The sequence below is a fragment of the Heterocephalus glaber genome, unplaced genomic scaffold (assembly GCF_053883595.1).
Source record: "Heterocephalus glaber isolate CG9 unplaced genomic scaffold, H.glaber_assembly_v1.0 deba00000470, whole genome shotgun sequence".
Taxonomy (NCBI): Eukaryota; Metazoa; Chordata; class Mammalia; order Rodentia; family Bathyergidae; genus Heterocephalus; species Heterocephalus glaber.
In genome coordinates, this window is record NW_028258145.1 from 18124287 (window position 1) to 18138426 (window position 14140).

The 14140-nt window shown below is 42.9% G+C and overlaps 1 protein-coding gene and 1 long non-coding RNA gene across 12 annotated transcripts in view; one reads left to right on the forward strand and one right to left on the reverse strand.

Annotated features, from left to right (window-relative positions):
* LOC110349097 (uncharacterized) overlaps window positions 1-3831 on the forward strand; it is a 127892-nt gene extending 124061 nt beyond the window's left edge. For 5 of the 6 annotated variants that reach the window (XR_015448538.1, XR_015448541.1, XR_015448542.1 and 2 more), the window contains one exon: window positions 1611-3831. This is a non-coding gene — a long non-coding RNA (uncharacterized LOC110349097). The remainder of the gene's footprint in view (window positions 1-1610) is intronic. The other variant, XR_015448539.1, reaches the window with a different exon arrangement.
* Window positions 1-14140, reverse strand: part of Dnah6 (dynein axonemal heavy chain 6) — a 243015-nt gene that overhangs the window by 41906 nt on the left and 186969 nt on the right. For all 6 annotated transcript variants that reach the window (XM_087204323.1, XM_087204324.1, XM_087204322.1 and 3 more), the window contains 4 exons: window positions 11435-11599; window positions 9430-9497; window positions 6815-6995; window positions 3825-4004 (listed from right to left, as the gene is read on the reverse strand). In XM_087204323.1, coding sequence (XP_087060449.1) covers window positions 3825-4004; window positions 6815-6995; window positions 9430-9497; window positions 11435-11599 — 594 coding nt within the window. The remainder of the gene's footprint in view (window positions 1-3824; window positions 4005-6814; window positions 6996-9429; window positions 9498-11434; window positions 11600-14140) is intronic.

Here is a 14140-nt window from a genome sequence, read left to right on the forward strand (position 1 = left end):
CATTGTTAACTGAGATTTGATTAAATTCATTTTATGATGAGAGTTACAAGGGGAAGGTGAGGTCATGCACCCTTCTTCGCACTTCTCCAAGATAGGGTATGGAAAGACTATGCTACAATTTGTCTTGAAATATAAGAGAAATAGATTTTAAAGAAGACTTCTACCCTATTTACCATCTGGAAAATGTGGCAGCAGGCTCCTCCCCTAAAGTTCTCGCACATTAGAGGGGCCCTGGGAAGACAGTAGAGGTGATGGCCTTGAGGGGTTGGCATGGGAGAGTCAGAGGAGGCTCTGCCCATTTCTTGTAATGTTGGGCTCCATGAAGGGAAGACCTCCACCTTCTCAACACCGCAAGCTGTGTGAGGAAGTTAAGTAGAGCCTGAACTTGTGGGTCTGGCTGGAGATCATGGGGGAGAAGGGTCGTGCAGGGGAAAACTGTGAGGCAGTTCCTCCAGGGACTGGGGTAGAGGTGACTGTAGTGTCAGGATCCACAGTCAGAGGGGGCAAAGGTGAGAGGCAAGGTAGTGCCTGCCCAATTCCTGGAATCTAGAGATGTTGCTCATCTGGGTATCACACAGATCAAAACAGACCTGAAACTGGAAGCCAGATGAGGACCAGGGCAGATCAGGGCCAAGAACTTTACTTTTCCCTGAGAACACTGCATTGCAATTGTGCAGGCCTCTCTTTCACCCACCCCTCTGCTAAGACGATGGAGCAGTATGGGAAAAAAGCCTGGTTGTGTCAGTCTCCTCCCTCCTAAATAGGTCTCTATTCCCCGAAATAAGAGGACCTTGGAGGAAGCACACAATTATTGTGGAGAATTGGGAACATTCTTGTTAATTCTGCCAAAGATTTGGTCAACAAAGGGTAACACGGTTGTGATTTGAATACACTCAGAAGAGGACTAAACTTTCTTTAGCAACCTGACCAGAAGCAGAGAGGTTAAAGCCCAGCAAAGATGTGGTATGTGTGGTGCCAAAATAAAACAGCAAATCTCAAAACGTCCCAAAGTATTCCATGCGAAATGCAATTACAGACGGGTTTGGTAGAAGATGTGTTGGCCAGAGCTGTCATCTACAAATCTGTTTTGGGTTTCTAGTTTCCCTTCTAAACCATAAAACTTCTTGATTTTGATAATTCATCTTCTATCCCCCTTTTCTCTCAGGCTGACATGTTTTTAGAGCATCACTTTTATTTCTTGAAGAAGATTTTAAAACCTTGAAAAGCATGAATCCCCAAACACCCAGGATATGAAAGATGTTATCAGTCATATAAGTGGCATTAAGAAATTGACTAATTCTTGCTTTGCTTGGCTTTATCCCTACCACCTAAAAGAAGGGAAGAGAGACATGAGAACACAAATCCTTGCTTCTAGGAATTGAAGTTTGACCCCAGTACAGATGGCTTTGAGAGGCTGCTAAAGCAAATGCATGTACTGCAAGAAAGCCCAGTCATATCTAAGCAACACAACTCTCTTTCCCCCACGCTCTTCATTTCTAGTCTCCCCTGCAGCTTCAATTGTTGCTATAGCTACAATCAAATCATTTAAGACTTTTAGAAGAAAACTAAGCTTTGTCTGGTGTCATAAAGATGGAGTATACCTATTTCAGTTTCAGCAAGATTTGTGTGAATGTTACGGAGAGATGGAAACAGTCGCATCGCTCAGGAAACATTCAGGAGGTGCTGCAGGGTGCTGAGCACCTCAGGAGACCCTGGGATGAGTGAGGCTTCGGTCCCACCTTCTGGGAGGTCAGACTGCAGCTGGAGGGAGATTCTGACTGTCCAAGGCAATATTGGGTAAGTGCAATAGGAGGCGTTATCAGAGGTGCCAGGTGAAATATTGCTGAATTTGTCTGACTCCTCCCACTGAGAGTTGGAGTCTACATCCTCCCTCTTCCATTGGGCTGTCCTTGGCAGCCCAACTGACCAGCAGACTGCAGCAGAAATGCTACTGCATGGCATTCAGGGATAGGGCAGAAGAAGCCTTGCAGCTGCCGCTTCTGCTTCTTTGCAAACTGGCTTTGCCAAGATGTCTTCCTGGAAACCAGGTTTCCAGAAGTGAGAAAGCAAAGCCACATGAGCCACATGGATAGGTCACTGTGGTCAACAGCCCAGCTATGTGAGTGACCCATTTCAGATGTCTTTCCTAGTCATGTCTTGGTGTGTGTAGTATCAGGGTTTTCAGGAAAAGGTGGCATTCTAAACAGAGGGAGAGCCATAAATACAAAAGCATCCAGCACATCCAGGGAATACAAATGGATCAATCTGGCTGATGCAGAGAGGGGCTGAGAAGACATATGGCTGGAGAGATAGAACAGCACCAGGCTGCAGGTGGCTTTGAAGTTTAGGCCATGGAGTCTAAACAATGTGTATGGGCAGTGACTAAAATGCATTTAAAACCCTAAGTCAGCAGAATGGTTTTGAATACACTAGGCCTTGGCTGGCCTGGCTTCCAGGCGTGTGAGCCAGCTGTGTACAAAGATGTGCTGCAGGGAAAGAGGACATATTCTACAATTCTCCACTGCTTTCTACTACAAGTCATGTGCATGGAGAGCTCTTTGTTGCTTTGTGTCATGATTATGAACACAGAGGATTAGAAAAATGAGAGTAACTTAAATTTCTCAGCATAGAAAAGGGTACAGAAGATGTGGTGGGAGCAGGCAGGTGGGCAGAGGAGGAAGCTGGAGAGGGGAAGATTGGAAGATGCAGTGTAGCAGATGTGTAGGGTGACAAGTCTAGAGGACTACAAGTTATAAAATTGTACTGCATATGCAACTCATGTTAATGAGTAGATTTTAACTGGTCTTGCCATAAAAACAAAAAATAATGTGAGGTGATGGGTATTAATTTGCTTCATCATAGTAACCTCCTCTCCCCCTACCTATGTGTATTCCATAATATATTGTATACCTTGAATATACATGATAAAATTTATTTTCTTAATAAAATGGACAACAAATCTAGGACGGGAGGAACTGGTAGGAGAGAAGACTGAGCCAGGGAGGGGTGTGTGGGGTGAGCTTGAGGGAAGAGGCCACTGGCATTTGGGAGTAATGAGGCGAACAGGGGTCGTGGTGAGGGAGCTGGGGATGTTTGGGAAATTCTGCTGTGTAATGACCCCACAAACTTTCTGCCTCCCCTGGGAGTCTTCAGCAAAATCAGCTGGGTTTGTTGCTTTGTGATACGGAATTTGCTCTTGGTAGATAATGGAGTGCTGCTACAAAGAGGATGAGGTGTGAAACATCCTGTTATGAGAGATCACATGAAATTCAACTGTAAATATAAGATAAAGTAGAGACCAAACTAACACAAAGAAGTCTCACAGGCATAGGGGGAAATGGGAGAGCAACAAGGGAAAGAGATTCCTCTGAATCAAAGCCGGTAGGGAATTAGGAGCAGGCTGTTTTATGAAACATTCTGGGAAAAAAACCTTCCAACCCCCCAAAAGACACACATATCGATCTGGTTAAAATCGGAGTTGTCTGAGACCTGAAACCCACATGGAAAATACTAGCAGCAAAAAGGAAACAGGGCTGCTCCTGAGGAAGTGTAAAGAAACAGCATTGAGCTGAGACATAGAGCAAAAGAGAGCCAGGCAAGAAGGGAAGTGAGCAGGTGAATTAGGGAAGCTGAGTTAATGAGAGGTGGGTTTCTTCTCTTCCTCTACAGGTCTCTGCTCGGAACCTTCAGAAGTGGTGGGTGACTCTGAACCATGCGGTGACCCAAACTCCTGGAGGTTTTACCCAACAACTATACTCATGGCTTCTCTGAGGCAGGGTTTAAAGGAAAGCTGAAAAGATATATTTCACTAACAACATGCTTACCTGTTTAAAATATTTTAATGAATACTGATACATAGGATCCATTTCTGAGAGGCTTGCGATGACAAAGTAAATAACAGAGCCTTGAGTGGCAACTGGGCGATACTTCTCGCGAGTGACATTGATCATCTGCTCAGTGGACTCTGCTTCTTTCAGCCTGGTTTTAATGGCACCGGAAGTGATCTGAATAAACACACAAGTTCTTAAGGATATGTTTCAGAAAAGTAGTGGGAATTCTGAGATATATCCAGTCATATCTAGGAGTCGTTAAGGATGCAATGAGTTAGTGAGTATAGTAAAGATCCCCTCAGGCAATGACTGAGTCTCAGGACTAGTGATTTTTCTTCTGACTCATTTCTTTAAGAGTTAGGGAAGGGCAAAAGGAAATAGACAATTTAAGAAGCCTGAAAAGATTGCAGCAGGACTTCCCTGACATTCAAATTTGAGTTACTCCTGAGAGGAAAACACTGGCCCAGGGCTCCAAGTCACTTTCCAACTTCTTCGTGAGCAGTTCAGGTTGTGCTTGATGAAAAAGACCTGAGTGGAGGAGAGGTATCCAGCGAAATGTCCCCCAGCAGGGACAGAGAGAGGCTGGAAGTTTCTCCATCCCATCTGGAAAGACAAGGATGACTAATACTCTCGTTCATTGCCTAGCATTCCTACACTGATGTCTGCGAAGGGCTATAAACCTAAGTGAACTGGAGACGTTTTTAAGATCTTCTGTCATCCTTCTGGTTTTCTGTATTTTGGGCTTATGGTCCAGGGCTTTCCAAGGTTGCCCTCTTTGTGTCTTTTTACTGCTGTCTGCCCCTCTTGCCCACCCATTTGCTGACTATTCTTCAGCTGTGCACGTCTGTAAGTTGGGAGATGTTTTGTCTCTAGAAGTCAAAAATTTAGTTCAGGATCATGAAAAATCACTATGGGAACTGGCTGCTCAGAATTTGCTGAATGGAAGGGACAGCCTTGGGGACCACCGGGCTTCAGTTTAGACCAGTGCTTCCCAATAGAAATATAAAGTTTGAAAAGCAGTGTAGAGCCACAGAAATGGGAGGAACAGGAGAGGAAATAGCAATAAAATGTTGAGAGCTAGAGAGCAGACAGAAGAGTGACTATAACTGAGCAGATTCAGGAAAATGGGTCCTAAGCTGGCAAAAAGAGAAAGCCAGGAACTCATCCAATTCATGAAACAAAATCACCGTCAAAGGCACAGGAATTAGTGGTAACAGGCACTGCTGGAAGTGGGAAGAGCCTAAAATAAGTATTGGTTGAATGACTCCCAGGTTTTCTGTTCCACACCACTCAGTCAGGAGATTGTTCCTTCCCCTCTAGAAACACAGAGTCCTCCTCTGGAGAAAGTAAAAGAAAGGGTGTGTGCTATGGGAGGAAGCCAGGCAGAAGTACCGTACTGACATGGAGCAATTAGGTGAATTCATGGACTCCTACTCTGCTCAGCTTCCCACATGCTCCCGGCCAGGTCTTTACCTTTTGGCAATGGAAACACTATGTTCAGTGTGTAACTCTGGTGGGAGAGAGGGTTGGGAATGGGGAGGGTGTGTGTGTATGTGTGAGTGTTGGTGGTACAGGCAAGAGTTCACATGTAAAATGGAAGTGAGTCATAGTTGTGTGTTATGTGTTGATAAGGAAGGAATCTTGTTTGTCATAACAAGCCTTAGAGAAAGCTTTCATTCTTTAAACAGCCTGCATGTAAAACTTTGGTAAAAAATAAAAACAAATGGTTAGCAACCAACTGCCAGAAATTAAAAATCCAAGAAAGAATGAATGAAAGGAGGATAAAGAGACCAATGGACACACAAAGGAAGAGAGGGGAAGGAAATGGGAAATCCAGAATTACTGTTTACTGTTGTTTCTATACCAAGTTCTTAAGCGACTGTAGTATGTAAAGAGTAAACCATTTTAGACATCAATGAAAGTCAGAGAACATAACTTGATGTGCTTCTTGTCTAGTAAAATCAAAGGGAGTTTTTCTGGTAAATATTTTGTTTCTCATGAATGGTAAGAATTATTTTTATAGGTTCCTTGTATATTCCTTCTGCTTTGTGTGGTGCTGGGGATTGAAGCCCTAGGCTTGCTAAGCAAATGCGCTGCCACTGAGCTACAACTCAGGCCCTGTACTTCTTTTTTTTTTTTGGTACCGGGGATCGAACTCCGGTCCTTGTGCTTGCACAGCAGGTGGTGAAACCACTGAGCTAAATCCCTGGCCCTCCCCTGTACTTCTTAAATGATGGTTTAAATCTGAGAAATGATTCACTGCAGGATTATATATTTAATGTAATATTTCACCATACTATTAGCACATTTCTATTAAACACCAACTGTGTGTAACCATCATGCTTAACCCTGGAAGAAGAAATATCAAAATGAGGTATTCCTGGATTCCCACTGGATAGCACTTAGCCACCTAACAGCAGGTAACTGCTGAGGCAGGTAACTGGGTAACTATGACACAAGGTAAACAGTGACAAGTGCTGCAATAGAGGTGTGGGTAAGGCGTTAGAGCAGCTCCAAGAGGAGGAGTCATTCCAGCTGGGAACACGGAGGAGGCCTCCCAGGAGAGGTAACATTAATGTCATTTTAGAATTGTGTTTATTCCTTTCAACTTATGTCCCATCCCAGTCCTTTATATTACATGCTTTATTTTGAAAATGCAGAGAAGACAGAAGAGCCATTGTCTGCAGTTTTTCTGTTGGTGTGGAGAGAGGAGGCCTGGCAGCCAAGCATTCTGCCTGTGCGAGCTGCTGGCAGCCTACAGTGATCCTCATTCTTGCTTTAAAACTTTTGCAGAGGGTGGGGTCAGGGGGCGGGGAGTGTATAGCTCAGCGGTCCTGAGCCTGCCTGGCAAGCACAAGGCCTTAAGTTCAATTCCCAGGACTGGAAAAACAAAACGAAACAAAACCCTTTCAGGACCCTCAAAGGCTGTAGCCATAACTTTTGAAATAATGCATTTTCTACAACACTAAAAATATTTCACTTGCCTTTGAGTCCTGGAGTGTGTCAATGAGTTCTTCGTTGTCCAAAATATTTCCTTCAGATGTAAAGAGCATTCTTAGGATTTTCTCTTCAATGGCTTTCAACTGGTTTTTATCACTGTTGATCCTCACGATGAGCTGAATTCTTTGTTCTTCCAACTTTGTTCTTTCAAGTCGCACCACATCACTAGAACCAAAGTTGAAATAGCTGCATTCTTTCTTTGTCAGTGCCCTGAAGTTTTTCTATGTCAGCTCTTGGTTCATGAAACAATTTCTGACTGCACCTAAGTCAGAGTGACTACATCTAAGAATGTGAACCTAAGTTTTTCTCTGCTGTCCTTTGCTGATTTGCTTCCAGCCTTCTGTTTGCAGGAGTTCATCTTTATTCTCCTCACTGGTGCCAGGTGCCAGGTGCCTGGCCCCCTTGTTAGTAGTTTTTCATGGACTATTTCTTTTAATTCTTTAAAGGCTTCTGTGAGATGGACTCTGGTTCTAGCCCCAGGAGTGGGTCACTTCCTGAGGAGGCACAGCCATGTGGAACTGAGCTGGGCTTGCACCTGGGTCTGCTGGCTCCAGAGCACATACTATAGCTAATGCATTATGATGTACTGCCTTATATAACAATTCATCATTTATCTGTTATGCTGAATTCAGACACCTTAAAATTGTTATCAGACCGTAAGAAACTGTCATCTCAAATTAAATTGTATACATGACTTTTTCAGAAGAGAAGAGTTTAGAGAATTTTTATGGTAAAGGTGAACTCAGGAAACAGCGTCAGACAAGCATAAACCAAATGAGGTAAGTTAAGAATCAAGAAAGACTGCTTAGAGAATGGAGGAAGGGTTCGAGTTTCTGGAAGAAGAAAGGAAGGGAGAGGAGTTGGGCTGCTTGGGTGGCTTAGTAGAATTTCTCAAAGCTGAAAAGGAGACTTGTCCAACCACAGGAGGACCGAGGAGTTGTGGTTGGCAGTCTCCTGGAGGCAGTGGGGTGAACTGAGGTGAACTGTGGAGTTCAAAAATGATGAGGATCCTGGAGGAAATTGCAATGAACAACTGAGAGCAATGGGTGCTGCCTGCCTGTGAGCTCAGCAGAGCAGGGGACAACTGAAAGAGCTGATGGCTGCCAGCGCACTGGTGACTGAGCCTTGCCTCCCATGGGCTGCAGGCTGTCAGCTCCCCTTTGCAATGCAGCAGTTGGGAAGAGAGAAGGGAGACTGAACCTCCTGACTGATCTCAGCACTGCCCTTGTTCTCCTCAGGGTACTTCTCCTTCTTGTCCCAGGCAGTCTGACTTCTCAGTGGCATAGCTAAGTGTAGCTCTTCACAGGAGTCAACTGGTATGCAAAATGTTCAGCCATGCCTTTAGAACACATCTATCAAATGTGGTGAAATACCTTTAATTGGAAAGACATTAACCTAGTGGAAGTTAAGCAAGTTAGCAGCTAATAATTCCTAAAAGAAATAAGGAAAATAAGTCTTAAGCTCGTTAGTGATAGCAAGTGAGAGTCTGGATAATCTTGACTTGAACATATATGTATGTAGATACAGATGTAAGCGTATACATCTCTATATATGTATGTATATCCATCTCTCTCTATCTGTATAGTTTTTATTTTTGCAGTGCTCTACCACTGAACTATGTCTCCACTCCAAGGTATATATATATTTTTCTTTTTTTCCAGTACCGGGGATCAAACTCAGGACCTTGCGCTTGCAAGGCAGGCATGTTGCCACTGAGCTAAATCCCCGGCCCCAGGGTATATTTTTTGAAAATGGCTCCAAATGATATTTTCTTTTAGAGTTAATGGACACTTATACACATACACTCACATATGCATATGGGCTTATGTATGTTGGTTAAATACAGTCACAGATCGACTGCACATGTGACAGTGGTCCTATAAGATTACCATGGTGACATAGCTGTCATTGTGTAACTACACAGTATGATTTTCACACAAAGAAATTGCCTAGTGACATAGTTCTCAGAATGTATCCTTATCTTAAGCGATATATGACTATATTAGGTATACATACTTAGTTTAATCAACATCATTATTTTAATAAATATTAAAAAGATTTACCTCCTGAACCTTTGCTAATTCTAATGAATAATATTAACAATTCATAATCTTGTTTCTGAGAAATGGGAATTTAGTCACATACAGAATGTACTGAGTGAGGATATTTATTTTTGTGAAGTGGATAAACTTAGGCACAGGTATAGTAAGAAAACATCTCGAGATCTGTGAAACAGGAAAGGATGTTGAAGGGGCTGTTTTCCTCACTGATGCGGAACAGCGAGTTCCTGGGAGCTCACTCACTTGCCAAGTTGGGAAACCCTGGCGAGGGAAGACAGTCTGCACTGCAGAGTGGCCCAGGCACGGGGTGGGAATTCAGGGTATGTCCCTGCATTCCTCCTTGAGAAGACCATGGGCACAATCAGTGGCCGCAAGTGATGGTGACATCGGTGAAGAGCTTGGGTTACTCTTAACCTTTTGGATTGAGTCACTTGTGATGTTTTTATACATTAAAGTTTTTCCTTGTCAAAATTTCTAAACAAAATATTAAGAAACCATGACCTTCCCTGCTTCCCATGCCTTTTTTTTTTTTTTTTTACCTTAATAACTGATCCTCCAGACCTGACTTGGTTACAGTGAAGTTGATAATGGTGACTTTAATGCACACCTGGAAGAGAAGCACAGGACAGGCTAGTTAAAAACAACTAGTGCTTTCTTTCTGAGAATGTAGCTTGTTATTACCCAGATGTATCCATCTCAAGTCTTACTGCCAGCATAATGTAATTTCATAATATGATTTTCCCTGCCAAGATGAGTGACAGTCTTGCTCCTCCAATCCTCCAGTTACAGAATCCTTCAAGATGTTTTAAGGAAAGGTGAGCCAGAAAAGGATTTGCAGCAGTCCTTAGGAATCAACAGCTTGAGCTAGAATTCCAGCTGCATCCTTTAGTGGCTCTCTGAGGTTTGACAAGCCATTCACTGTGCAGAGCTTCAGTTCCTGATGTTTAAAAATTGGGATAATGATAGTAACAATTCAGAGGTAGTCGTGAGGACTAAACAAGGCAATAAAAATTACTTAGGGTAATTTAAGTCACAGTGCCTTGGATAGAGTATGTCTTTCTTAAAAGAAATTATTATTGGTAATAAATAGAATTTTACATATTTAATCTCATCATAAATTTTATATAGAAAATTTTACTAATATTCTGATATCACTTGAATAAAGCAATAGCAAAACCCAATAAATTTAAGAGTGTTTTGTGTCACAAATCCCTGGTGTTGGCTTTATCTCCAGTTTAGAGCTGACTGACTTGAGGATCTTGGAGATGGAATAGTTTACTCATGGTCACAGAGTTATGAGTCTTGGTTCAGGACTCTTATAAGTTAAATGAATGAGAAATCAAAGACTGTACACTGGCACACTGGTCACTTTTATTTTATTTTATTTTATTTTTTTTTGGTACCAGGGATCGAACTCGGGAACTTGTGCTTGCAAGGCAGGCGCTGGAATCACTGAGCTAAATCCCTGGCCCAACACTGGTCACTTTTAAAGCTCTGACACGAGCCCAGCACTGGCTGGGTAATTAAACCCTTTGAGGTCTGTCAAGGAAAACCTTGACATAGGATTTTAATGATGTTTCCACACATCCGCCAAGAAAGGTGTCAATTTCATTTGACCTGAACACAATCCAGGGAAGACAGATGGCTTTGAGAAATTCAGTATCTAAAGCAAAAGTGACACTATTTGGAATGATGTATTCAAGGATTTTTGGAAGAGGGGGTCTGATGTGAAGTCCCTGCCCTAAGAAGCCCTGCAGGGCTCAAAGATGTGTCTACAGCTAACCCCCATCTCCCCACATACACAGAGGGGCCAGGCAGAGCCTGTGGTGCACAGAAAGAAGTCACAGCTGTCTTTGCCTCCACTGTAACTGCCTTCAGCACTGCGGCTTGAGGACAGGGGATCTTCTGGACCCTGTCATGGCTCAGGGGTGTACATGGAAGTAGGGCTCACATAGCTTCCCTCAAGGAGTCTAAGAGTGGAAGAAAAGGACAAGATGCTGCCAACCCTCCCCCCTTGATCTCTAAGTAGAGCCACTGGCTTATGATTCTCTAATGTTGTCAGTCACCAGAGTTTTCAAGTAGGTGACCATTTTATTTGTGGGTGTATGCCATGGGCCCCCAATGTCATGGACTCTTAGTTAAGCCCTGATTCATTCATCAGTCACAATACAGGGGCAAAAATTAGTCTTTGCTGAAGAAGGGAGGAGAAGGATTAGAAGGGAGCAGGGAGCGGCAGCTATGTTTAGAGGGTGGCCCCTGAGGGAGACCAAAGGCACGTGGTGCTGGGAGGCAGGGTCACCCTAGGGACTGAGTAGTGAACACCGTCTTGAGTTTCAACTAGAGGTAAGGAGAAGATGGTTGGAATCAGAATCAGGACTCAGAAATGAAGCCAGAGGAGAACCACAGAAAGAAGTGTTGGGGAGGAAAGAGGCAAGATAGAAGAAGCCCATTAGTTGTTCTATACAGGGGGACGCTACCAAACTTTAGAGACTCATCACACATAATAATCCAGTGAGGCTCAGAATTTCAGAGTGCAGCCCATACCTCAGGCAGGTAGTGGGGATTTGACATTTTGGTTGTCATATAGAACCTGAAGTTTTTGTCATAATCAATGTCTGAATCTCCAAGGTGAATGAGTACTCGTCCACCGCTGATGAAAATTTGTTTCAAAAGAACAGGTTCTAGAGCTGGATCCAAAGTTTCCTTGAGCTTAAAAATGGAAACAAAACAAAATAATGAAAAAAACCAAACCAAAACAAAAAACCGCACAATTAACATGGATGGCATCAACTTGTCACAATTTCTTAACGGGTTTCAAATTGTACTTTGAGTATTTTTTCAGTGCTCTTATATTTATTAATGCTCTCACACTAACAGTGTATGTTTCCTGTGATTCTTTTATCTACAGTCTAAGGAAATAAAAGCTCCTCCAGGCTGAGAGTACATTTAGGCTAGTCTCACATACTATTCATGCCCATGACAACTAAGAAAAGAGGCGGGGTGTATTAAGTCACTCTAGGGTGACTAACATCTCAGCAGTCCCCAGACAAGTGAAATATGTCCATTTTAGGATTATTCTGTCAGGGACTGGCAAACTACATCCTAACTACAGGAGGCCTACATCAAATAGGAGCCCCTGTGGCTTGTTTTTGCATGACTTTTGAGCTAAGAACAGTTTTTACCATTTTAAATGACTGTAGAAACAAACAAAAAGCATTGAAACCAAAACTGCATGAGGACTACAAAAACTAAAATGCTTATTATGCCTCTCCTTACAGAAAAAATTTGTGGGCCCCCGTTCTACATGGCAGTCACATTTTTGCTCCCTCAAAGCTAATATGAATGTTGGTTAAAACTTGGGTCTGCATCACTGCTTACAGTCCCCATAGGAACATCCTTGTCAGGTACCAGACAGGGAATTTACTCTTCCCCATGGTATAATTGGGTGTTTCTGAAGTTGTTTCATTAGTAAATGCTGACTGAGATAGACTAAACTAGCCAATGTAGAAAGCAGCCAGGTGGGTGATGCTAATGACCCCAGGTCCCAGATTGCAGCGAAGGCCCAGCCTGGGCGGGGTCCTGATTCCCAGTTCAAAGGCTCTCTGCCCATTGGTGGACACACAGAACATTACAGAAGACCTCTGTCAACTGCCATGAAAGAGGAAAGCCTCTTGGAACCTCTTGGGTCACACAGTAAACTTGGGTCTGAGAAGCCAGCTTGGGACTGGCATAACTGTGTCAAAGATCTCTGGAGACCTCTTTCCTACGGTGTCAGGGCTTGAAGGGAGCACCTGGGATCCATTACAGCATCTTCCATGTTGGTCAAAGCCACACTCAGCTGCACTGGGGCCTCTTGTGCTCTGTGTAGTTCGTGTGGGGAGTATGGTACTTGCTGTGGATTTTCTAGGCAGGTAAGGGTGCTCAGATAGTTGAACATTTTTATGCCTCATTTTCCTTATTAGAAAAAAGGGATAATAATAGTGACTACCTTATAAAGCTGAAGTGAAGGTTAATGGGTCAAAATGCTGAGAGCCAAGTCTTGGATGCAGTGGACACTCAGCAAATGCTACTGAATTCTAGCAGAGTAATTATGATTCCTAGTCACCACACAAGGGCAATAGCTAAGCTGCCCCAGGACACTGGACATTTCTGCCGATGCAGAGATCTTTTTAGGCATGGTTAAATGGCTCACAGTCCATGCTTATGCTCATGCTTTCTTCTCTTATAAAAACAGAATGATAAATTAGTGAAATAAACAGTCATTAACCAATGTCTTCTGTGTCCATGGGTTTAAAAATTTTTTTTATTAGTACATGTTTGCAGTGCATGCATTGCCCATGGCTGTTTTACATTCGGTTTCCTTTGCCTGAGAAGCCCTTCTTGCTGAACTCTTCACATGGCTAAATGTCCTCAGAGGTCACAGCTTAACCACACCTCCTCCAGCTGCCCAGTGAAGTTCGGCTCCTATCCCTCCTCTTGGTGGCTATCTCTGCACCCCGCTTATTCCTTCCAAGCCCTTATCACATGATCTCTTCCTCCCCCTTTCACTTAGTCTCTCTTTCTCTGTTTACTGTCTTTGTCTCCAACTAGATTTTAAGCTACTGAGGACAGGAAGCCCTTCTGCATTGTTTGTCATTTGTTTCCAAATGTTTGTTGATCAAGGGAATAATGTGAAGAAAGTCCATTCTAGGAGTGATTTCTGAAAAAAGGAGCATCAGGACTCAACAACAATGCCCCTCTGACTCTTTTTAAATACAAGTTCATTCTTTTTATTTTTTCACTTGGGGAGTTTTTTATTTTTTAAATTTTATTTTAATAGTACATGCTTGCAGTACATGCAGTTTACAATCATCTTGGGAAAGGTTACATGCACATATTGCAGCTTGTTTCTATTTTTTTGATCCCCTCCTCCCTCCAGTTCCTTTATCTCAATTTTCATTCTTGTTGATATTATTAATTTTAGCTCATGTTGCTAAGAGACAACCTACAATGTGGGAAAAAATTTTTACCAGCTGTTCCTCAGACAAAGGTGTACTATCTAGAATATATAAAGAACTCAAAAAAAACCAGACCCCCCCAAATATAAAGACTCAATCCAAAAATGGGCATCTGAAATGAACAGACATTTCTCAGACAGAGAAGTAAAAGCAGCAAATAAACATATGAAAAAAGGTTCAGCATCACTGGTCATTTGAGAGATGCAGATGAAAGCAATGTTGAGATTCCACCTCACCCCAGAAAGAATGACTG